Genomic DNA, 25,483 nt, shown 5'->3' on the forward strand with positions numbered 1-25,483 from the left:
CTTCACATTCAGAAATACCACACTTTGGGACTGGGAAGGTGGCTCAGTGGTTGAGCGCTTGCCTTGCATGCCTGAGGCCCTGGGTTCGATTCCTCAGCACCACATAAGCAAAAAGAAAAAAGCCGGAAGTGGCACTGTGGCTCAAGTGGTAGAGCGCTAGCCTTGAGCTGAAGAGCTGAGGGGCAGCGCCCAGGCAGAGTTCAGGCCCCACAACCGGACCCACCCCCCCAAAAAAAACAAAAAAAAACCCCACACTTCTACTTAGTTTGCAGAGTTACTCTGAACCAAGTATAAATTGTTTTCAGACAGTGTGATATCGAAAAGCTTTTTTTAAAAGAAAATATTAGCAGACCTGAAAACTATGATGCAGTTGTTTTTGCACATTCTTTGGTTTGGAATGTACTGAGGACCTCTTGGCCTAATTTTATGTACTTCTTTTTTAATAGACTCCCAAGAGAATGTCTCAAGTTTTGGGTACAGCCAAATATTACATGATTTTTGCATCATGCATTCATGTATCCAAGAATGTTTGAAAAGCAAGAAAACAGAAAAGTAAATCTTGTGATTTACAGTAAAATATTTTCTTACTTTTGATTGTTTTAATATTTCTTTTTTTGGGGGGGTGGTTCAGTTGTACGGCCTGAACTCTGGGCCTGGGCGCTGTCCCTCAGCTCTTCAGCTCAAGGCTAGTGCTCTACCACTTGAGCCACAGCGCCACTTCTGGCTTTTTTCTTTTTGCTTATGTGGTACTGAGGAATCGAACCCAGGGCCTCAGGCATGCAAGGCAAGCGCTCTACCACTGAGCCAACTTCCCAGCCCTGTTTTAATATTTCTATGTGACAGAGTACATAGCATTACTTCCCAACATTTGAAAATTTTTTTATTAGACATTTAGGTCTGATACTTTGTGCTTTGAGTCTTGAGTAAAATTGTTTTGTGTTTAGAATGCTGACAATTTACTTCAGCTGGTAGATTCAGGTGTGTATGAAATTATATTTAAAGTTAAAATTTATAGGACCACAGGTATTTAACCTGATGGATAGAATATGCTTTCTCACTACAAAAGTAGTATGAATATGTTCTGGAAATTCTGGAGTTCAGAAAAGGCCATACAAATAAAAATAACTGGTAGCTAATTCTGCCACTCCCAGAGATAACCATCTCTACATTTTGGTATGTATTTCTTCCTTTTTTTTTTTTTTTTTGTGCTGGTCCTGGGGCTTGAACTCAGGGCCTGAACACTGATTCTGAGCTTTTTTGCTCAAGGTTAGCACTCTACCATTTGAGCCACAATTCTACTTCTGGCTTTGTGCTGGTTAATTAGAGATGAGAATCTAACAGACTTTCCTGCCTGGGCTGGGTTCAAACTGTGATCCTCAGATCTCAGCCTTCTGAGTAGTTAGGAATATAGGTGAATCCCTTGGTGTCCAATTCTTTTCTCCATTTTTAAGATAACACAATTATGTTTCTATTTGTACTTTTAAAATATGCTGTATTTTGTTTTCTGGGTACCTTCCCCACTTAAGTCTACTTGAAATATTTTCCCAAAGAAAGCTGTTTAATTGCTTACAGACTTTCCATATGTAAATTTATGTATAGGTTTTACTGTATAAGGTTGACTGAGACAGCATGGGTAGGTCAGTACCATTAGAAAAAACAGATGTTACACTGTCTGTTTGAACCCAAGGCCTAGTACATCTGAATTAGTGTTCTACCACAAAGGTACATTTCTCACTCGTGATTCCTCTAGGAATCCCTTGCTGGGTGGCCTGAGGGAAAGCACCAGGTAGAAGGAGTGAGGGGAAAGTATGGACTGCAATGTTGTTGGGGTTTCTAGGGCAGCAAGTAAGATCAGGGAATGGCTTAGGACTAGCTAGTTGGGAAAATTCCCATAGGCTTTAGGGTAGAGGGATTCTTTTCTTTCTTTCTTTTTTTTTTGGTCAGTTGTGGGGCTTGAACTCTGGGCCTGGGAGCTGTCCCTCAGCTCTTCAGCTCAAGACTAGTGCTTTACCACTTGAGCTATAGTGCCACTTCAGTTTTCTGGTGGTTTATTGGAGATAAGAGTCTCACGGATTTTCCTGCTCTGGCTGGCTTTGAACCACAATTCTGAAATTTCAGCCTCCTGAGTAGCTAGGATTACAGGTGTGAGCCACCAGTGCCGTACTAAGAGGGATTCTTTTTATGTATGTATGTATATATGTTTGCATGTATGTAGTATCTACTGGTTTCTGGGATGTTTTAGGACAGGGGCTATAGCGACTTCTCAATGTGAGTTAGATAAAGTAAGTGCTTGGAGGTATGAGTTTGAGGTTGGTTGGTTTACACATGAGAGACATGTTCATAGTAAATGAGTTAATGTCTCTAGGCTTCTGCTAGTTCCAATACCTAGTCACTCCCTAGCTAGCAAGGCTTCCAAGATAACAAACATCATGAAGTGTAGAAAATAACAAACACATGGATGTGGGTATACCTCAGTGGTGGATTGCTTGGCTAGCATGCACAAGTCCCTGGTGTCCCGTCTTAGCACCATAAAACAAAACAAAACACGAATTAACACACAGAGGATCAAGTTGTTGTTGTTGTTGTTTACTATCATAAAAATTCTCATTAAAGAGGTGTGCTCAAGCAGTTAAGTGTTAGCTGGGCAAAAAAGCCTCAAAATAGTGTGAGGCCCTAGTCCCACCAATCCAGTCCCCCAAAACATTGTCATGTTCTAATGCACTATATATAGTTTCTCCCTGTACAAAAATCACTTTTTGCCAGGTGCTGGTGGCTCACATCTGTAATCCTAGCTACGCAGGAGGTTGTCCCCAGCTAGAATGGATTCTTATTCCAGTATTATTAGATTATTTATTTAGGGCCTTTCCCCTCATTAGCTTAATATAGACTAAGTTTGTGTTTTTATCTGAATTTGATAGGAGTAAATGTTTTTGAAAGATATGGAGGAATGAAATCTACTTCCTTGGCTATAACTGAGTGCTTTTTTTGTCTCCATGAACTTGTGTTCTGGATAGATTCATATCTTATGCTATTGGCTTCTGGTTTCTTTTGCTGTGTTCCATAATTAATGTGTTTGTTATGCCATGCTTGAAACTTGGCTCCAGAATATCATATTATTCTCTTATTCTGGCTACTTTTTCCTCTGCTCATCTTCTGAATGTTGGCGTTTTTCATTACATTGTCTTTGGCCCTTTTATGTTACACATTAATTTTAGGTGTTCTGATTAGCTCTATGCCTTTAGTTAATTATCTTTATACAATGATAACTCTAAAGCCTCTGACCGAAGACTTTCATGTCCATCTGTCAGCTGCACTCTCTACTTGGATATTCAAAGACAACACATTGGGCATTCTCAACGCTGAATTGGATGTGACTTACTCCAGCTCATGTTTAGGCTAAATTCTTCCTCTTGAGTCCCCAGAGCTTGCACTTCATCGGTTAAACACAACATGATTTATTTACCTATCTTTTTATGAAACTATAATCTTGCTCATGTTTGTATTCTGTGTGCCTGAAATAGTGCCCCCCCTCCCCCACAGAGAAGACAATAAATGTTTGGTCATGATTATAAGAAGACAGCATATTAGTGATCATCATGTGTAATGTATGACAAAATACTTCTTCTATATGGTAGTTTTTATCTTTCAAGATAGTGTTAGAATCTAACTTAGCAATATATCTATTTTCAAATTTCAGGAGCATTTAGACAGCACCCATGGGTCAGTCCATTCCTTAGATGCGGACTTACTTTTACCATCTGGAGATCCATTCAGTAAATCGGACAATGACATGTTTAAAGACGGACTCAGGAGAGCACAGTCTACAGACAGTTTGGGAACCTCAGGCTCATTGCAGTCCAAAGCTTTAGGCTATAACTATAAAGCAAAATCAGCTGGAAACCTGGATGAATCTGATTTTGGACCCCTGGTGGGAGCAGATTCAGTGTCTGAGAACTTTGATACTGCATCCCTCGGATCATTGCAGATGCCAAGTGGGTTTATGTTAACCAAAGATCAGGAAAGAGCAATCAAGGCAATGACACCAGAACAAGAGGAGACGGCGTCCCTCCTCTCCAGTGTCACCCAGGGTATGGAGAGTGCATATGTATCTCCCAGTGGTTACCGCTTAGTCAGTGAGACAGAATGGAATCTTCTGCAAAAAGAGGTGAGTGATTTTATTGGATTTCTATTGCTTATTTCTTGTCATAAAATTGTTCAGTTGTTTCTCTTGGTTACTCTGAGTGACCCTAGGTAGCTCTGAGATTCATTGTTCATTTGGTTGTTAGTGGAGGCCATGCTGGCACGTGTTGCCAGCAAGTAAGAACACAAATCATCTACCCCCTTGTGGCCTGCTTTGGTTCTTCATGTAATTCTGGTAGAGATGGCAGCTAGCTAGCTAATGGTGTTAAGTGTGAACTTCTTCACCTGAGGTCATGCTGAAGTTGGAGCAACTGCCTGAAGAACATTGCTAAATTAGAGCAGACCAAATTTGGTTTGTTTTGTAGTTTTCTAAAATTTGAGTATATTCCAGGATTCATACTCATTCTTCTTTCCTTTAGTTCTGAAATGCAAATGCTTATGAGCAGTTGATACAGAGTTAGTTTAAGGAGAGGATGGAAAATGGGGAGGGAAAAGAGGCAACCTTTAATGAGGGTAAGAGTATTTGCAAGCTTAAAAGATTAGGAGATAAGAATTCAAATAAGTGTTTGCATAATGTTTTACAAAGCCCTTTCACATACCTCATCTCTTTGAGTTTTATGACCATAATTAGGCAACCAGGGCATGTTTGTCTGCAGTTTACCAGTGAGGAAATTGGCTCAGAAAGATTAAGCATTGTTCAAATGTTCCTCTAAGGCCTACTTTAGCACTTAAGTTTTCACTCACTCTGGGATCCTTCTCTTTTTTTTTTTTTTTTTTTTGTTTTTTTTTTTGGGTCCGGTCATGGGGCCTGAACTCTGGGCCTGGGCACTGTCCCTCAGCTCTTCAGCTCAAGGCTAGCGCTCTACCACTTGAGCCACAGTGCCACTTCCGGCTTTTTTCTTTTTGCTTATGTGGTGCTGGGAATCGAACCCAGGGCCTCAGGCATGCAAGGTAAGCACTCTACCACTGAGCCACCTTCCCAGCCCCTGGGATCCTTCTCTTGAAAGAAGCACTTGGTCAATGAATGGGACAGCCTTTTAAGCCTGAAAGAAACTATTCTCTTTGGTTTCATATAAAATTTCTCTCAGAAGGTGCTACTTAATAGTTTCATACTTATTGTGTAATTGGAGCTAGTGAAATGGGGACTTGGGATATGTTTCTTATATTCCTTTCCTGTTGATTGAGTAGTATTGATTTTCTTGCTTTGTATTTTCCTCAGACGTGTTGGTGGTAAGTTGTGTCCCTTGTGTCCCTGCTTCTTGTACTAGAGATGACTTTTTAGAATCTGATTGTTATTTTGACTTCTTCTAAGTTCCTGGAGACATTGCTCACTTCATACTGTGCTTTAAATAAGATTGCATGTATTTGTCAAGTATGTTATATAGCATTATTTTGTTCTGCCTGATAAGAGGTAATTTTGGTGCCCTTCAGGTACATAATGCTGGAAATAAACTTGGTAGACGTTGTGATATGTGTTCCAATTATGAAAAACAGTTACAAGGAATTCAAATTCAGGAGGCTGAAACAAGAGACCAGGTGAGTTTTATTTGGATATGCCAAATTAGTGAGCTGTTGCAGTTTTCATTAGAGGTACAGAATTGTCTTTCTCCCTTTTGCTTTATGAAGCATTTACCTTGTTACATTGTGAAATAATTTTTCACAGAGAATGGCAGCTAAATTTCCAGTGGGAGTCCTTTGTGTTCCTCTACTTCCTTAATGTTCCAATACCACACAGGTCAGCTCAGCTCTTAGAGGAACACTGCCTCATCTCCTCTCCTTCCTCTTCTACTCAGTGCCTAAGCATGAAGTCGGCCTGCTCTCTACACAGGGAATCCTTTATGATCTAGAGACTAGGGAGATAAAAGATTGATTGTTGTCTCCAATAGGATACAAACTTTTTTTTTTTTTTTTTTTTTGAGTCCAGTGGTGGAGCCTGAACTCTGGGCCTGGGCGCTGTCCCTCAGCTCTTCAGCTCAAGGCTAGCTCTCTACCACTTGAGCTATAGCGCCACTTCCGGCTTTTTTCTTTTTGCTTATGTGGTGCTGAGGAATCGAACCCAGGGCCTCATGCATGCAAGGCTCTACCACTGAGCCACCTTCCCAGCCCCTAGGATACAAACTTAATTGAATGTCATACTAATCAGAATGTGGAATTTTTATTGCTTTTTTGTCATAAATTTATTGGATTGATTAATGTTTACTTGAAGGATCACAGAATACTTTCTTTGGTATATTTGTTATGTTAAGGTTGACAAGTCTTAAGTACTTTGCCAAATATGGTGTTCAATAATTTGGTACATTGATGACATTTAGTAAATGATGTAGAATTTCACAAGAGTACACTTGTGAAAGCACATACAAGGAAAAGGTAAACTTTTCCATTCAACTTGCTAATTGTGCTTTGATTGCTGTGAAGATTATTGCCTTGGTCTTCAGAAGAACTTTAGGCTGAGTAGAATGACAGTGCAGCAATTTCTAATGTCATTGGCATGAGTTCCTCCAAAGTTAAGAAAGAAAGTGAGATGGTTAGAAAGTTCACATGACTGGGCATGCTGAATTAAACAATAATGGGAGAAGAAACCCTAAGGAAGATCAGGAGGAGCTACTTGAAGAGGGCGATAATTGGAGGGATTTACATTTAACCTTGATGACTTTTTGGAGACAGTTTGGGCTTTTATGTAGAAAACTTATTTCCCTATTATAAAATGCATGGTCTTCATGGGGATGTAGATTGGAAGGAGAGGATAAAATATGAGGCCTGTACTAGAGGACCAGTGGAGAAGCAGTTTTCAAATGAGATCATGTATGTGAAAAAATTATTTGCTAACTGTAAAGCCCAGCACAGTTGTCTCTTGAGGTGTTTCCCTTCTCTCTCTCTCTCTCTCTCTCTCTCTTTTTAAATGGACAAGTCTGGGATATTGCTCAGAAAAAAAGATTTTAAATTCTAGCCAGGCACCGGTGGCTCACACCTATAATCCTAGCTACTCAGGAGGCTGTGATCTGAGGATCATGGTTCAAAGCCAGCCCGGGCATGAAACTCTGTGAGATTCCTATTTCCAATTAACCACCAGAAAACCAGAAGTGGCACTGTGGCTCATGTGGTAGAGGGCTAGCCTTGAGCTGAAGAACTGAAGGACAGCGCTCAGGCCCAAAGGTCAAGCCCCATGAACCCCCAACCCCCCAAAAAAAAATTCTGAGAGAGAGAGAGAAGGGAGAGGGAGAGAGAATGTTTGTGTGTATGTGTGCGCGCGTGCGTGCATGCTGGTCCTAGGGCTTGAACTCAGGGCCTGGGCACTGCCTCTGAGCTTCTTTTGCTCAAGGCTGGCGTTCTACCACTTGAACCACAGCTCCATTCCTGGAAATTTTTTTTGAATTTTTTTTTTTTTTTTTTTTTTGTAGTTTATTGAAGAGTCATGGACTTTCCTTCTTGGGCTGACTTTGGACCATGATCCTCAGATCTCAGCCTCCTAAGAAGCTAGGATTACAGGCATGAGCTAGTGGTGCCTAGCTCTTGTTCTTATATTTTAATTTATAAAAGAATTCTGAGGGCTGGGAAGGTGGCTGAGTGGTAGAGTGCTAGCCTTGAACTGAAGAGGCCCAGGCCCAGAGTTCAGGCCCTAGGACTGACCAAAAAAAAAAAAAAAAAAAGGAATTCTGGGCTGGGGATGTTCAGTAGCAGTACATTTGCTTACCATGTGTGAGGCCTTAGGATTAATCCCCATTAACACACACATACCTCTGCTGCTTCCTTCTAACTGATTCTTAAAATTATATAGGTGAAAAAACTGCAGGTGATGCTAAGGCAAGCTAATGACCAGCTGGAGAAGACAATAAAAGATAAACAGGATCTAGAAGACTTTATCAAACAGAGCACTGAGGACTCAAGTCACCAGGTAAATGGCATTTTAAAAATGGGACCCAGGGGCTGGGAAGGTGGTTCAGTGGTAGAGTACTTGCCTTGTATGCATGAGGCCCTGGGTTCGATTCCTCAGCACCACATAAGCAGAAAAAGCTGGAAGTGGTGCTGTGGCTCAAGTGGTAGAGTGCCAGCCTTGAGCTGAAGAGCTGGGAGGGACAGCACCCAGGCCCAGAGTTCAGGCTCCATGACTCACCCCCTCCTTCCCCCAAAGAAGGACCCATAGTGATGATTAAGTTAGATTTAATAATTCAGACAATATAGTCATGTTTTAACCGGAAGATTTGGCAATTTTCTCTCTGAGATGAGTGCTGGTGGCTTATGCTTTTTTTTTGTTGTTGTTGGTTGTGGGGCTTGAAATCTGGGCTTGGGTGCTGTCCTTTAGCTCAAGGAGAGCGCTCTACCCCTTGAGCCACAGCGCCACTTCCAGTATTCTGGTGATTTATTGGAGATAAGAGTGTCACAGACTTCCCTGCCCAGGCTGGCTTTGAACCGTGATCCTCATATCTCAGCCTCCTGAGTAGCTAGGATTACAGGCATGAGCCACTGGCATCTGGCCTCCTTTAAATTTTTTAAGGCACCAAATACATAGGAAAAAACAAGCATATACAAGAACTAACATCTGTGTAGCCACCACTGAGATCAAGTGTTGCCAAGTTTCCTCACCACTCACAGCCCCTTCCTTCCCCCACTGACAACTGTCCTAACACTACAGACTAACATTTGAGAAGAGCCTTCTAGCATGTTCTTTCCGTACTGTTTCATTGTTGTGTGGATGTACCTTTCTGTGGATATACCATAGTTCATCTGTGCTAATGTTAAGGTATGATTTAGTTGTTTCCAGTACTAGAATATTAGGAAAAATATTACTTTGGAAATTTCCTATAGGAGTGATGAACATGTTTCTTCTAGGAATAGGATGCATAGGTCAGAGTGTTCATCTAGATGTTTGAAATAATTAGTAAGTTAAGCTTTAATAATATAGTAATGCCCAGCAGTTTTCTAAAGTGATTACTCCCACCAGCAGTGTATGGGAAGAATCCAAGATCTTGAAAACTTCATTTTGTTAATTATAGTCATTTTGATGTGTGTTTAATAAGTGATTTGTTGCATTGGGCTTCGTTTGTGTTTCTTTGAGAATCACTGAAGCTATTTAGCATGTGTTGGGTCTGGCCTTGTGTGCTAAGCTCAGCTTGTCCTGGCTTATATACAGAAATAGGGATCCCATAATATTTGGCACTTAGGAGTCTTGTTTTTGGCAGTGTGGGCAGAAAGTTTTATCTCCTGTACTGTTACAGCTTCATATCATAGAATAAAGAAGAAAAGAACAAACACAGGAAACCCAACTCTTGTATTAATCTTATTCTGGTTTGATTTCTCTCCCAAATCTGTCTTATTTTACTGAAATATGCACATAGTAAAATGCACAGCTCTTGTGTAAAGTTTGGTAAGTTTGACATGTGAGAAATGTTACCAGGCTGATCGTCTCCTAGGCAAAGATTCAGATCCTTTGTCAACTCATGTCCTTTCAGGCCAGTAAACACCTCACATCTCATGTTATAAGTGGCCACTGTTCTGACTAGACACTGTCTTTTAATTTTAGCTTATTCTTGAACTTTCTTTACATGGAATCGTTATAGCATGCATTTGGTCTCTATGGTTCATCTATATTCTCCATATTAGCATTTATTTTTAATGTTTTGAATATTCTTTTACATTAACATACTATTATATAAACTACAGTTGAGACACTTAATTGTATGTAGCTTTTGGCTGTTGTAAGAGTTCTGGGAGTATTTTTTCACCTGTCTTTTGGTGTACATGTGAGCTCATTTCTTTTAAGTACTTCTGGAAATAATGAGTGGAATTACAAGGTTGCTGCTTAGGCTTATCTTAACTCTGTAGATACTTTCATTGCCAGTATTTCTTCAGATATTTATACATTAGGCCCCCCTGCATCTATGTTATCTTTTGACTTCTTTATTTCTTGTCATTTCATCTTCATTTTCTTCAAATTTTTTCTTTCACTTTTTTTCAAATTCATCTTATTTATAAACATATCCATTGACTTTTTTTTTTTTGGGGGGGGGGGGAGGTCCGGTCATAGGGCCCGAACTCTGGGCCTGGGCGCTGTCCCTCAGCTCTTCAGCTCTAGGCTAGTGCTCTACCACTTGAGCCACAGCACCACTTCCGGCTTTTTTCTTTTTTGCTTATGTGCTGCTGAGGAATTGAACCCAGGGCCTCATGCATGCAAGGCAAGTGCTCTACCACTGAGCCACCTTCCCAGCCCCTCTATTGACTTTTTGTGTGGGTGCATGTGTGTATGTGTGCAGTCTTGGAGTTTGAACTCAGGCTTGTGTGCTATTTCTGAGCTATTTTTTCCCCCGTTAAGTCTTAGCACTCTACTTGAGCCACAGCTCTACTTTTGGCTTTTTTAGTGGTTCATTGGAGATAAGAGTCTCGTGGACTTTCCTGCCCAGGCTGGCTTTGAATGTCAGTTCTTATATCTCAGCCTCCTGAGTAGCTGAGATCTCAGGGGTAAGCCACCAGTGCCAAGCTAAGGAATTGATTTTTTTTTTTCTTCAGTGTATTTTTGCCATTTGCTCTTCATTACTTCTATTTCTCTGTCAATCCAAATTTTGTCTTTAAATCTTTGAGTAAGACAATTGGACCTGTTTCTGTTGGAGACCTGTTTCTATTGTCTTGTTTCTTTTTATTTTGAATTTCAGTGCTGCATATTTTATATAAAAATGATTGCCATAACATAAAACCTGGGATGATGCCATCTTATGAGAGATGTGATATACAAAATCAAGTTATAGGAACTTGTGAAGATTAGATTATTTTAAATTGTTCCCTTCCTCAAGGGTGTGGCCCTTTGGGGATCCAACCCAACATACAGGATGTTCAGCAGGGGTCCCTTTCTATGGTGCATCCTGGAATCTTCAGTATACCTGTGAAGCTTCCCAGCTGTTTCCTTTTGAAATAGCAGGGACTTCTAAACAGGTGTTTCACATGCTACACTCTGCTCTCCACATGTCCTCAGCCCCAGCCTTTGTTCTTCAGTTCCTTTTTGTTAGTTCTTCAATGTCTTCAAGTAGATATAGTTACTGTTTTTTTATTCAGCTTTCCTAACTCTTAGTATATTGGTTTACAGCACCCAATTTCCCTCTTAGAAACAGATGGGTGAGGAGAGAGAAATATGGCTAAGTACTTTATACACATGTATGAAAATAGAATAATGAATTCTGTAAGAGATTGCTTTAAAAGTGGAGAAGGGGAGATAAGAGAGGAATGGGGTAAATATGATTGAAGTTTTATATATAGGTATTTTATATATAGATACTATATATCACACTGAATCTTCTTGTGCAGCCTCCTGAGTAGCTAGGATTCAAAGCCAGCCAGGGCAAGGAAAGTCAGTGATACTCCTATCTCCAAGAAACCACTCAGAAAACTGGAAGTGGCGCTGTGGCTCAAGTGGTAGAGTGCTTGCTTTGAGCTGAAGAGCTGAGGAACAGCGCCCAGGCCCAGAGTTCAAGCCCCATGTCTGACCAAAAAAAAAAAAAAAACCAAAACATTAAAATTAATTCAAAAGAATTTAGAGTTCAGTGGTGTTAATCATACATAATTAACATTAATTAATAAGGCCATCTTGGGTGATTGTAGCTAGTTTGGATAAGATTTATCTTTTGAAATGTGTGTTTGTTTGTTTGTTTTTGGTATAGATAGTTGTTTTTGTTGTTGTTGTTTTTTCTGTTTTTTGTTTGTTTTCTTTTTTGGGTCTGGTCGTGGGGCCTGAACTCTGGGCCTGGGCACTGTCCCTCAGCTCTTCAGCTCAAGGCTAGCGCTCTACCACTTGAGCCACAGCGCCACTTCCGGTTTTTTTCTTTTTGCTTATGTGGTGCTAAGGAATCGAACCCAGGGCCTCAGGCATGCAAGGCAAACGCTCTATCATGGAGCCACCTTCCCAGCCCCCTAGATACAGTTTTAACTTTATTGATTTTTTTTTAGCCCCTTAAAAAATATTTATGACTATTAGGTTATATGGGTTCTCATCTGTATAGAGACCAAACAGTGGTATGCTACAACTGTCCACTTGTGGACATAGAGTAATGAGATGGCAGGGCTGGTTTCAGAATAATCAGTTTGGTAATTGTCTTTCATGTGTGTATTTTTATTAAGATCTCTGCACTTGTCTTGAGAGTCCAGGCATCCGAAGTTTTACTTGAAGAATTACAACAAGGCTTTTCTGAGGCAAAGAGAGATGCCCAGGAGCAGATGGTGAGTCTACCTTTAAATACACTTAAGGTGTATTTACATTTGAATTACATATATTTATGTATTTAAATACATATAAATTGTATTGTTATATTTAGCCTATTCTATTTTTTTTATTGTGAAAATACTGTACAGAGGGGTTACAATTACATGGGCAAGATAATGAGTACATTTCTTATCAAGCATTGTAGCCTCCTCCTTTGTTTCCCCTTCCCATCCCTTCCCTTCTCCCCCTACTCTATTACTTTTTGTTGTTTTAAAATAATCTTTTCTTTTCCTTTGGTGATACAGAAGTTTGAACTCAGGGTCTTAAGCTAGTTGGGCTGGTGTGATAACATTGAGCAGGGCTTGGGAAGGTGGCTCAGTGGTAGAGCGCTTGCCTTGCATGCATGAGGCCCTGGGTTCGATTCCTAAAGCCCCACATAAGCAGAAAAAGCTAGAAGTGGTGCTGTGGCTCAAGTAGTAGAGCGCCAGCCTTGAGCTGAAGAGCTGAGGGACAGTGCCCAGGCCCAGAGTTCAGGCCCCATGACAAAAAAAAAAAAACGCCAAAAAACACAAAAACCCAAACATTGAGCAGTGACTCCAGGTGAAATAATCATTGAAATAACTATCACCCTGATCAAAGTGGTTACTATTATATTCATTGGGGCACATAGACCATCTACGGCAGACAAGTACTATACACATTATTCTTTTTTTTTTTTTTTTGTCAGTTGTGGGACTTGAACTCAGCCTGGGAGCTGTCCCTCAGCTCTGCAGCTCAAGGAGAGCGTTCTACCACTTGAGCTATAGTGCCACTTCTGGTTTTCTGGTGGTTAGTTGGAATCAAACCTAGGGCCTTATGCATGCGAGGCAAGCACGCTACCACTGAGCCAGTCCATAATGTGTATTTTTTGAACCAGAAGCCTAACAGAGATCACATATTGCATTTTGTTGTCATATCTTTTATTCTAGAACATAGCACCATTTGTTGTTGTTTTGAGGCTTTTCCTGTGTAGCACAGGCTGGCATTGAACTTTTTGATCCTCCTGCTTTCAGCTTCTCTGGTGCTGGGATTGATTACAGGTGTACATCACCACCTAATTGCTCCATCAGTGTGCGTGTGTGCGTGTGTGTGTGCGTGCGTGCGCACACACGCTTAAACTCAGCCTAGGTGCTGTCCCTGAGCTTTTTCACTCAAGGCTAGTGTTCTACCACTTAGAGCCACAGTGCCATTTCTGGTTTTCATTTTATTTTTTATTGTGAAAATACCATACAGAGGGGTTACAGTTACATGAGCAAGGTAATAAGTACATTTCTTATCAAGCGTTGTTGCCTCCTCCTCTGTTTTTCCCCTACCATCCCTGCCCTCCCATCTCCACGTCTATACACCCCTCTCTCCCCCCCCGCCCCCCATTTCTGGTTTTCTAGTGGTTAATTGGAGCTAAGAATCTCACAGACTTTCCTACCCCAGCTGGTTTTAAATTGTTTTCTCAGATCTCAGTTTCTTGAGTAGGTAGGATTACATGCATGAGCCACTGGTGCTGGCTTTCCTCCCTCCCCAGTTTTAAAGTACTGGGGATAGGGATTGAACCCAGGGCTTTGCTGAGCAAATGTTCAACCCCTAAAGCCACACCTTTTGTTTTTAAGACAGAATCTTGCTACCCTTTTCCTTGAACTTATGTTCTTCCTGCTTCTGTCTTTTTTTTTTTTTGTCGGTCATGGGGCTTAAACTCTGAGCCTGAATGCTGTCCCTCAGCTCTTCAGCTCAAAGCTAGCGCTCTACCACTTGAGCCACTGTGCCACTTCCGATTTTCTGAGTGGTTTCTTGGAGATAAAGAGTCTTACGGACTTTCCTGCCAGGGCTTGCTTTGAAACCTCAATCAATTCTTAGATCTCAGCCTCCCTAGTAGCTGGGATTACAGGTGTGAGCCTGCTTCTGTCTTCTAAGGACCTAGGGTTATGGGTATTTATCACCATATCTACATGATTGAACTTTTTTTTTTTGGTCTGGTCCTGGGGCCTGAACTCTGGGCCTGGGCACTGTCCCTCAGCTCTTCAGCTCTAGGCTAGTGCTCTACCACTTGAGCTACAGCACTACTTCTGGCTTTTTTTCTTTCTGCTTATGTGGTGCCAAGGAATCGAACCCAGGGCCTCATGAATGCAAGGCAAGTGCTCTACCACTGAGCCACCTTCCCAGCCCCTCAATTGCGTTGAAGAATGTTTTATGTCAGTTGTCTTATAGAATTTTTTTTTTTTTTTTTTGCTTGTTTCCTCATGGTTCAACCTAGGTCAGACATTTTGGCAATACTACATTTCATGTACTATATACATGAAATGAATTGCTGGGAAAGTCATAATATCATAAGGCCCCAGAATGATCAGTGATTCCATCATTCCAAAATTGAACTTCTGTTTATATTACCAATTAGATACATAGTTAACAACTTTTGTTTTTGTGTTATAACAGATTTGCACTTTTTGTTGTTGTTTTCTTTTTTGGTGCCAGTCTGGGGTTTGAAATCTGGCTGGTGAGCTATCCCTGAGCATTTTTGCTCAAGGCTAGTACTCGACCATAGAGCAACAGCTCTACTTCCAATTTTTTGGTAGTTACTTGGAAATAAGAGTTCCATGGACTTTCATGCCCAGGCTGGTTTCAAATTGTGATCCTTAGATTTCGGCCTCCTGAGTAGCTAAGCTTATAGGTATGAGCTACTGGCACCCAGCTGTACTTTTCTCTTTTGATTACCTTTTCTGAATATGCAGTCTGATTTATAAATCAAAAACTAAGGGTATAAATACTCAAACTGCACTTCTTCTACCTGTCTTTTGTACCGTTTCCATTCCATGCATAATTAATGGAATTTGGTTTTGGCTTGTCCTTTTGTTTTTCCTTTTATAAAAATAAGCACCTCCCTCTCATCCCTAAAAAGGAAGAAGCAGAAATTTACATACATGTTCTTTCCCTTTTTTCATATACAAAAGGTAATGGATACTAATATTTTGTTGTAGAATTGAAAGTGATCATAAAGCACAGGTGACCCTAGCTTGAAACAAAAAGGACAGGGGCTGGGAAGGTGGCTCAGTGGTAGAGCACTTGCCTTGCATGCCTGAGGCCCTGGGTTCAATTCCTCAGCACCACATAAGCAAAACAAAGAAAAAAGCCACAAGTGGTGCTGTGGCTCAAGTGGTAGAGCGCTAGCCTTGAGCTGAAGAGCTAAGGGTGAGGACAGCGCCCAGGCCCAGAGTTCAGACCCCACGACTGAACCCCCCCCCCCAAAAAAAGGGACAGCAGTGGAATCTAACTAAACTTTGTACTTATTTTGTGTTTTAGAATGTAGCTTCACCTCCCCCGAAAAATGTTCTGTAGCCCTCTTCATAGCTTCTCCCTTAATTAAGTGCCACTTGGTTCTTTCATTGCTCACTACCCGTGTTTTTTTCTGTTTTTGATTTTGGCAATACTGTTAGGGCTTCATGATTGCTAGGCAGGCATTCTATCATTTAAGCCAGAATTTTACTTTTTGCCCAGGCCACCTTACAGTACAGTCCTTCTATCCATGACTTCCATATAGCTGCAGTGACAATTGTGAACAGCCATTCCTGGCTTGTTTGTTGAGGATGTGTCTCATTAAAGACCAGTCTTTTTACCTGAGGAAGCTTTGAACTGAGATCCTCCTGATCTCTGCCTTCTGAGTCACTGGATTATATGTGTGAGTCACTGAGACAAGAAAATATCTAGCCTTTGTGGTAGTATTTTATGACAGTGGAGGGAAGTTTTTGGTTTACTTACCTTTCTCTTCTACTGAACCCTGAGCTTCTCCAGGACAAAATTTGCCTTTAGTCTCTGTATTTCCCATGGGCAGATAACTAGCAACCATAGAGTTGGATGGGTATGTATGTGTGCCCATACACTAATGAGTTAGTATTACAAATAGGCACAAATCTGTTGGGCACTGGTGGCTCACAACTGTAATCCTAGCTATTCAGGAGGGTAAAATCTGACATTAGAAGCCAGTCCAGGCAGGAAAATTTGTGAGACTCCTATCTCCGGTTAACCACCAAAAAAGCCAGAAGTGGAGCTGTGACTCAAGTAGTAGAGCACTAACCTTGAGCATAAAAGCTCAGGGACAGTATCCAGGTCCTGAGTTCAAGCTCAAAGATGAGCACCTCCCCCAAAAAAAAAAAAAAAAAAGAAATCACTTTACAACATTTTAGCTCAAATTAATTGAAATAACTTACATTAAGAGAAAATATGAACTAGCTAAAATTATTTTATATATAAGCAAACAAAAAAATAGGAGCATTTTAAGAATAAGCATATCAAGTGCCATGTGAACTGAGCATAGATCCTCCTGCAGCATGAGGGCTGCTGGCCATTCATGATGATTCTGGGTGGGCTAGAGCAATGTCCATGTAATAGGAGATGAAGATGCTGCTTTGTTTCCTATACTGAGAATCAAAAAAGTTCTGAGCTGCTTTTGAACAAGGCTCACAACTTTATAATGGACCCCTCCATATGCACAGCATCATTTGGTCTGGCCTTGTGTTTCTCTGGCATGGCTACCACCAGACCTGATTGACTTTTTGCCTGTGGTTGGTATCTGTTTCCATTCCAGGCTGTGCTGATGCAGTCACGGGAACAGGTTTCAGAGGAGCTGATGAGGTTACAGAAGGACAACGACAGCCTTCAAGGAAAGCATAGCTTGCATATGTCGCTACAGCAAGCAGAAGACTTCATCCTCCCGGACACTGTGGAGGTAATGTGTGGCCTGCATACCCAGAACAATTCAGCCCTTCAAACTGTGACATCAAGTATATTTTAATATAGTCTCAGATAAGCTCAATTACTACCACAATTCTTGTATTTTTGAGACAGTCCAGGCTGGTCTTGATCCTCCTGCTTCAGCCTCCCATGTGCAGCACTGGCAAATTTAGAATACTTTTATCACTTCAAACCTTAACCTCAAACCTTATCACTCTCAACCTGGACCAGCTATTGATCCATCTTCTCTATAGATGTTCCTGTTCTAGACTTTAATGTGAATGGACTCTTGGTTTGTGGTTTTAGTTAACTTAGTGTGGGCTTTTTTTTTTTTTTTTTTTTGTCAATTGTAGGGCTTGAACTGGGTGCTGTCCCTGATCTCTTTTGCTCAAGGCTAACATTCAACCATTTAGAGCCACCACTTCCAGTTTTCTGGTGGTTAACTGGAGATAAGAGTCTCACAGGGACTTTCATGCCTGGGCTGGCTTTGAACTATAATGCTCAGATCTCAGCCTCCTGAATAGTTAGGAGTGCAGACCTGAGCCACCGGTATCCAGCTTGTGTTTTCAACAATTGTCCATGTAGCAAGTATCAGCACTTCATCCATTCTCTTGCCTGAATAATAATCCATTGTGTGGATATTTGTTTATTCACCCGATAGACATTTGGGTTGTTTATACTTTGCGAATATTATGAATAATGTTACCATAAACATCCATGTGTAGGATTTGGTATTGATGTTTCCATTTCCCTTGGGTTCTGGTAAATGTGCAGCCATCAGGCTGTTGCTACAGCTTGGCTTAATACTACTTTACCTTCCTATAAGCAAGAAGTATGTGAGGCTCAGCTTTCTATATCTTTGTCAATTCCTGCCACTTCACTTGTGGGCTTCAACCGTCCTAGTGAGTTTCTCCAGATTCAAGGTCTGTGAGTCATCTGTGCAGGGCCAGATTGAGAGCTTGTTGGAAAATAAACACAGGTCACCAAGCTGTATGTTTCTGATATTTTTTTGTGTGTCTAGAATTAAAAGCTTATACCATCTTTCTGTCTGTAGTAATGGATACTTTTAGTCACTTATATTCTTCTTTTGTTGGGTGAACCTGGCCTTCATAATTGTTTGTACAGATTTCTAAATCTTTCCACATGTAAAAAAAGTTATTTTTAAGGCTTAAACTCATGACCTGGGCACTGTCCCTGAGCTTCTTTTACTCAAGATTTGCACTCTGCCACTTGAGCCACAGTGCCACTTGTGGCCTTTTCTGTTTATGTGATACTGAGGAATCGAACCTAGGGTTCATGCATGCTAGGCAAGCACTCTACCACTAAGCCACATTCCCAGCCAGCAGATAATTTATACTCTTGGAGGTCACACTAGTTCTTAGGTTTATCTATTTTGTCTTTGTGTAAGCTGTTGTTCATAGCAAATCTCATATTGTAGGTGATGTTTTAACTCTACAGCTTATGCAACAGTTTGAGGAAAAAATACACAGTTCACAGCCTACAGTTTGGGCTGGAAATGTCTTATTTCTGAAACACACTGGTTAACATAGCATGGCATATTCCTTTGAAGACTACTTTAGGAAAAGTGAAAAGTCTTCATTTTGGAGGCTGGGAAGTGGCTTAGTGTAGAGTGTTTGCCTAACATGCATGAAGCCCTGGGTTCGATTCCTCAGCACCACATAAACTGAAAAAGCTGGAAGTGGCACTGTGGCTCAAGTGGTAGAGTGCTAATCTTGACAAAAATAAGCTCAGGGATAGTGCTCAGGCCCTGAGTTCAAGCCCCAGGACTGGCAAAAAAAAAAAAAAAAAAAAAAAGTCTTCATTTTTGAGCCATATGAAAGGACATATGAAGTCCTGATTGTGGACAGTCTAGTTTCTTTCACACTCACAAATCCAGTAACTTTTTCTTGAATCCAGGTACTCCGGGAACTGGTGTTAAAATATCGTGAGAACATCATTCATGTTCGGACCGCAGCAGACCACATGGAAGAGAAGCTGAAGGCTGAAATACTGTTCCTAAAAGAGCAAATTCAAGCAGAACAGTGTTTAAAAGAAAACCTTGAAGAAACTCTGCAGCTAGAAATAGAAAATTGCAAGGAAGAAATAGGTGAAGATAAAAGTGATCTGGTAGTTTAACATTAGAGTCAGTGTAACTTTTCTGATTGTAAGAACTAACACATAATCATAAAGGTAGAAAAAGAAAAGTCTAACAAACAATAAGTACAGACATGTTTTGACATCCAATAAGTGGAAGCAGAAAACCAAAAACACCTTGTTCTTTTAAGAACTCTGGCAGTTACTAACCATCGGTTCAATGCTAGAGCCCATGTCACCATGATTAGATGGAGCATTTCCTTTCATAGCATTGGTATGTGACAGCTTAGATACATATCCTTGATGTGTCCATTCGTGTGCACTTCATTCCTACCTCAGCTTGATTATCACAGTGGTTCATTGGAGATAACTTTGACAAAGGACCCTTCCCCTATGTTCTATATATAGAATCCTTTGGGGTTATTTTAAGGAAAAATATTAATGCAGAACAATAAATGTTTGCTAATGTTTGTCCTCTTTTTCTTTCTTTAGCTTCCATCTCTAGTCTAAAAGCTGAATTGGAAAGAATAAAAGTAGAAAAAGGACAGGTGAGTCAATCAAAAGTTTAAAATAGCAACTGGTTATTTACTGAATCCTGTGCTAGCAGCAAGAAGTAAAAGAGAGCTTACACACTGCCTTTAAGAAACTTCTATCTAGAGAAGTACGGTGACAGAAAACTTTACCTTAAGCCTGCTATGTCAGGCCATGTGGTGATGGGTGGGGAGGGAGAGAAGTGAGGTGTGTTTGTGGATACAGGGAAGACAAAGATGTGACTGTAGCCTGGAGTTTTAAACAAGCTCATGGGATGACCTGAAGTATGCTTCCATCTATGTACAGAAATCCATACAGAACTTCATACAAACAGTGTTCCCTTTCTGGCTTCAAGTCCTCTTGTAGATAGTGTTGAAAGCATAGATGATCTGCTTCTGCTCCATGGCCTCACTGATCCTTGACTCAATGACCTTTGCCATGAACCCTGTTCCCCATGCTTCTGGCTGTACCTTACTCCTCTGATAGCTCACTCCAACCTCCCATTGTTTAACTCTAGTATTTGTACTTCCTGCTTTTACTCCTGACAGGCCTCAGTATCTCTTTCATGTCCCTGTACTTCTATTTCTTTGGGGCTTTGCTTTCTTTCTAAGTTACATCTTACATGACACCTACCTCTTTAGCTTATCTCCCATCCACTCTCTCAAGCCTCTTGACTGTTTGTCTTTCTGCTGCCCTCACTCAACTATTTCCTAATACTAGCTTATATTTCATCTGCTCCTGCCACCAGAATTGGTGACATTACAGGCCCTTGCTGTCACATGGCCTGCTGTGCCTGCCAGCCCTTCATCTGTCCTGAGTTGTTGCTTCTGTTCCTCATGGTGGCTCTTTAACCAGTCACTGTCACTTAGCCCAGTCACTGTAGTCATCAGGCAGGGGCACCTGCAGTTCCAGGCTCCTCCATTTTCTATTTTTGTTTCTTGGGAGACAGTGACAATCAGTTTCTTGCCCTAGTGTATTATTGCATAATGTTTGAATCCCTTCCATCTTATCCAGTATCTCCTCAGTTTCTGGCCCTAAACATCTTTAATCTTTCCTATTAGCACAGGGAAAAAGGTAAGCCAGATCTACTAGTGTACACCTATAATCCCAGCATTTAGAAGGCAGTGATTGGGAAGATTGTGGCCCAAGGCCAGCATGGGCAAAAAGTTAGTAGTAAGATTTCATCTCAACCAATCTATCTGGCAAAGCAGTGTGGATTTATAATCCCAAATACCTGCGGAAACCATAGGCAAGAGGATCATAGTGGTTGGCTTTAGGCAGAAACAAGAGACTGTATCCCAAAAGACCTTAAAGCAAAAATAGGATGGGAGCTTGGCTCCAATAGTTGATTGCCTGCCTAGTGAATACTAGACCTTGGAAGTTCAAATCCCAGCAGTATAGCAAGAAAAAGAAAACTCATCACTGTGCCAAATGCATTCTTATGCATGCCACCCATTCCCTCTTTTAAAAATACTTCTCAGCCAGGTGCCAGTTACTTAAACCTGTAGTCCTAGCTATTCAGGAGCTGAGATCTAAGGATTGCAGTCAAGAAAGTCCATGGCACTCTTATCTCCAATTAACTACCAAAGAAGCTGGAAGCAGAGATGTGGCTCAAGTTGGTAGAGTGGCTAGCCTTGAGCAAAAAGCCCGTGTACAACAGCTAGGCCCTGAGTTCAAGCCCCAGGACCAGCACACACACAAAAAGCTAACAGTAACAAAAACAAAAAACATCTTCTCCTCTTTATTACTTTTTCCCTCCTCTATAAAATTATTACCTCCATACAGCAGTACTTCCCACCTTCTCTGACAGAATCAAAAGTTCACATGCCGTATTTGCTTGTGTCTGTTTCTTCAGGTTTCTGTCTCCAGGCTTTAGGATTAGAATGCAGTAGGTATTTAATAAATGGTGAATGAAAGATCAGGTCTAGAAGAACAAGTAGAATCCACACATTAAAGTGTGAGTATTCCAAGCAGTCAGGTGTCAGGTCTCAGAGGCCTGACTCTGAACTAACGCACCAAGCTGCATGCAGGCTTTGCTAGCCATGTGCTGTATCCTGTAGGCTGTGACTTTCAGCTTTGTCCCTTTTAATTTCACAGTTGGAATCCACATTAAGAGAGAAGTCTCAACAGCTTGAGAGTCTTCAGGAGATAAAGGTCAATTTGGAAGAACAGTTAAAGAAAGAGACTGCAGCCAAGGTGATTTATTGTGTTTGACCCTTTAAACAGAAGTGGGGAGGGCAACAGAAGAAGTAGCGTTGATCGGGGTGTGCTGTGCTTGGAAACTGATTTATTGAATTGAAACCCCTTTGTATGACTACTTAAGAACAATGATAATAAAGAGGAAGGCTAAGAACATGGAACTTCATTTTATTTATTAAAACCAGAACCAAACCAACTTTGCTGGTTTGAAGTGTCACCTTTTAGTAGAGACTAATAGCTTACAAAGTTAAAATGAATTGGTCTTACTAGATTTGAGTTAAACCTCTAACTCTGCAGGTTCTGGAGGTTTGTGTCAGAGGCCTCACTCGCTTTAGGTCATAATAAGAGCTATTGTACCATGACTGACAATGCCCAGTTAGAAACGCTGCTTTAATGTCATTCTGGAAGTGGAGCTGTGGCTCAAAGTGGCTCAGAAAGCCCTAGCTTTGAGCAGAAAAGCTCAAACAGTGCCCGGGCCTTGAGTTTAAGCCCCACTACCAACAAACAATATAAAAATAAAATGTCATTTCACCAATGTATCAAATTATAAGTAAGAATACATTGAGCCAGAACTACTGTTTTGATTAGTCCGGTAAAAACAAAAGCACAGTGGCGATTTACTTTTGGGGGATGTTGCCATAAGCCAAGTGCAGAAAGGCCAGGTTCGTGCTGTTCAGTGGCTGCTGGGTTTTAGAAAAGCTCCCTCCCACACATCCCATGGGAAGGCAGAAGATATGTCCCCCTCACTGGGACCTGTTGACTGAAAACCTTCCTGGCTGATGCTTGACTGTGGAAATCCCCCAAGTTGCTGTCTGTTGCTGTGACAGCTACTGATCAGTAGCTGTGCTTTTATGATTAAGCAGTCACAGGCTGCTGCAGGAGCATCCGCTTGTTCTAGCTTTCATACCCACTTCATTTCTGGAGTTAGAGAAAAGCAGCCTAGCCAAAAGTGCCAGCCCAAAACTTGTACTCTTGTCCTGGAGAGATCAGTGGGACATGGAAGTATCGCCACTCAGCTCTTCTGGTAACTAAAAGTTCCTAAAGTTACTTAGGAACTCTAGTTTTAGGAACTTTAGGCTCTTTAGCATTAATCCTCACTCAAAACTTTGGCTTTTTAGGTTGCTGTTGAACAACTAATGTTTGAAGAGAAGAACAAAGCTCAGAGATTACAGACAGAATTAGATGTCAGCGAACAGGTCCAGAGAGATTTTGTAAAGCTTTCTCAAACACTTCAGGTGAGGCATTTGGGGAACCACTCTGGCCCTTAGGAAGAGAACCTTATCTATCCTCTCTCTTGAATGTGGACCAGCTAGAGGTCTAGTGGCTTGCAGCCCTGCCTTCAACCCCCAATGATTGCCTAGTTCTTCAAACCAGGAACCTGCTCTGTTCTGTACACTTGACCACTTTCTCTGTACCTTTCCAATTTTCCTTAAAGACTGTTAGCTAGCATTTTAGGTTGTTTTTTAACTGCTCCAGGGTGTCTGCCTACAATGTGGTACTCCCTCTAGAATTCCTTGTCTCCCTTCTCAACTCCCTTTCTTTCAAAGCCCAGTGTAGGTGTGTTCTTTCCATGCCATTGGGCTCACAGGCTTCCTCTCCCACACTCCTGTGATGCTCTGGAAATAGCCACTCACATTTGGTAGACTGTGGTTAAACTTTGTCAGCTTGTTGCTGCCCAACTGAACTGTGACTTTTTTTTCCCCCCAGTCTTGGGGCTTAAACTCAGGGCCTGGGCGCTGTCCTTGAACTTTTGCTCAAGGCTAGCAGCTCTACCATTTGAGCTACAGTGCCACTTCTGGCCTTTTCTGTGTATGTGGTACTGAGGAATCGAACCCAGGGCCTCATGCATGCTAGGCAAGCACTCTACCACTAAGCCACATTCCCAGCCCTGAACCATGGTTTCTTGAGGGTGAGGAGTGCAAATCCCATTAATTCCAGCAAGTGAGGCAGCCTTGGAGACTTATTTTTTTCCTGCTGCTTCCTTCTTCAAAGTGACTGCACTGTGAATTAATCTGCTTCTCAGGTATGTGGGGGCCACACCCACTAACCTTCCCATTGTTTTTCCAGGTGCAGTTAGAGCGCATCAGGCAAGCAGACTCCTTGGAGAGAATCCGGGCAATTCTGAATGACACCAAACTGACAGACATTAACCAGCTCCCTGAGACATGACACCCTGAGGCAGGATTCTAGTCTGCACTTTGGGTTTTTAACTCATCCTTAGAACATTAATTATTAACTCTTAATGAAGCAGAAGTCACAAAAAAAAAAAGGACTGGAGAAGTGCTCATTTCTAGTGGGAGAAAACTGTACAGCACAGGAACAGCCAACACACTTCCAACGGAACACTAACAGGATTCTGCACTTGATCCCAACAGGCATGGGATCAGCTCTGGTGACAGAAGTGCTGTGTCCTTACCTGCTTTCTTCAGTATAGCTCTCTGGAACACATTTCCCTGTCCTAAAGGAACTTCCCAGTAGTGTTTGGAATGACCTTTTCTGTTTATAGATACCAGGAGAGAGAAGTTTCTTTTTCTGTTGTCTAGAGCTCATCAGTAGCTGTGTTCAGCTAGCAGAGGTATAGTGTGCTGTATGAATATTTTATATTAAAATACAAAGTGAGAGCAGGCCATTGGCTATTGACTGTATTTCCCTCACCCTGTGAATTTTCTTTATACTATTTTATCTTACTTCGGAAGACCTTAAATGCTACTGAAACTTGCCTAAGAACCATAAGACTATGGCAAACCAGACCACTTCAAGAACAAAATTAAGGGATTTGTAAACTTGGCAGAGGCCAAATCTATTGGGAGTTTAAGGAAAAGCACAAGAAACTGTTTGGAAGCACTTTTTTTTCTGCACATCTGGATAATCTTTGTGGGCCAGCTGGCACCAGGGTGAAGCTGAATGGCACCATCTACTCCATTTTGAAGTGTTTTAGTTTAGTTATTGGATCAGTGAAAAAAATGTTAAAACAAGCTATCTCTGACAACATCTAGTAATACATTTATAAACCTGCTTATCTTCAGCTTTAATCGAAGGGCATGGATGCGGTTTCAAAAGTGTCACAAAATGGTGATGAGGTTTGACAGATCTATTTTTTAAAACTATAATTTAGATCTGGAGTATTAAGTGATAGCACTTAGGATGAAGTTGGGGAAAACAGGAAAATATGATTTGTTTGTAAATCTCCTCTTTTACCAAGAGGTGAGATACCTTGTCTGGGTGGACAAAGCCTGAGCAAGACAGGCTGTCTACCACAGCTTGATGGAGTGCAGAAGCAAGGGGAATGGACTAACTTCACTGCTTACTGTTGCAGTGCTGTCCCAACGTAGCTATTATGTTTAATTGTATTACAATGTTTAATTCATTATAGAGATGGCTCAAAAGTAAAAAATGTTTTTTCAAGAAGTGTTTATGATTATGCTGCATAACAGTGTGTCCCTAAAGAAATCTTATAGGAATTAGTGAACTGATTTTGGTTCACTTAAAGCCACCATCAACTTACAAGTAACTTTGTTACAAATGAAGTCATTACGAATTTGCCCTAAAGATCTTTACTTGTTTTCTTCCATAGAACAAATG

The 25,483-nt window shown here is 41.1% G+C and overlaps 1 protein-coding gene across 5 annotated transcripts in view; it reads left to right on the forward strand.

The window, feature by feature from the left end:
• Positions 1 to 24,525, forward strand: part of Rabep1 (rabaptin, RAB GTPase binding effector protein 1) — a 96,339-nt gene extending 71,814 nt beyond the window's left edge. For 2 of the 5 annotated variants that reach the window (XM_042680638.1, XM_042680640.1), the window contains 10 exons: positions 3,698 to 4,165; positions 5,572 to 5,676; positions 7,916 to 8,032; positions 12,241 to 12,339; positions 16,932 to 17,072; positions 18,995 to 19,184; positions 19,664 to 19,719; positions 21,800 to 21,898; positions 23,020 to 23,136; positions 23,969 to 24,525. In XM_042680638.1, coding sequence (XP_042536572.1) covers positions 3,698 to 4,165; positions 5,572 to 5,676; positions 7,916 to 8,032; positions 12,241 to 12,339; positions 16,932 to 17,072; positions 18,995 to 19,184; positions 19,664 to 19,719; positions 21,800 to 21,898; positions 23,020 to 23,136; positions 23,969 to 24,070 — 1,494 coding nt within the window. In that variant the 3' untranslated portion in view covers positions 24,071 to 24,525. Of the gene's footprint in view, positions 1 to 3,691; positions 4,166 to 5,571; positions 5,681 to 7,915; positions 8,033 to 12,240; positions 12,340 to 16,931; positions 17,073 to 18,994; positions 19,185 to 19,663; positions 19,720 to 21,799; positions 21,899 to 23,019; positions 23,137 to 23,968 lie in introns of those variants that run through there. The other 3 variants (XM_042680637.1, XM_042680639.1, XM_042680641.1) reach the window with 3 other exon arrangements.
• Positions 24,526 to 25,483: the final 958 nt, after the last annotated feature.

The sequence above is a fragment of the Dipodomys spectabilis genome, unplaced genomic scaffold (genome assembly GCF_019054845.1).
Source record: "Dipodomys spectabilis isolate Male_0828 unplaced genomic scaffold, ASM1905484v1 ptg000062l, whole genome shotgun sequence".
Classification (NCBI taxonomy): domain Eukaryota; kingdom Metazoa; phylum Chordata; class Mammalia; order Rodentia; family Heteromyidae; genus Dipodomys; species Dipodomys spectabilis.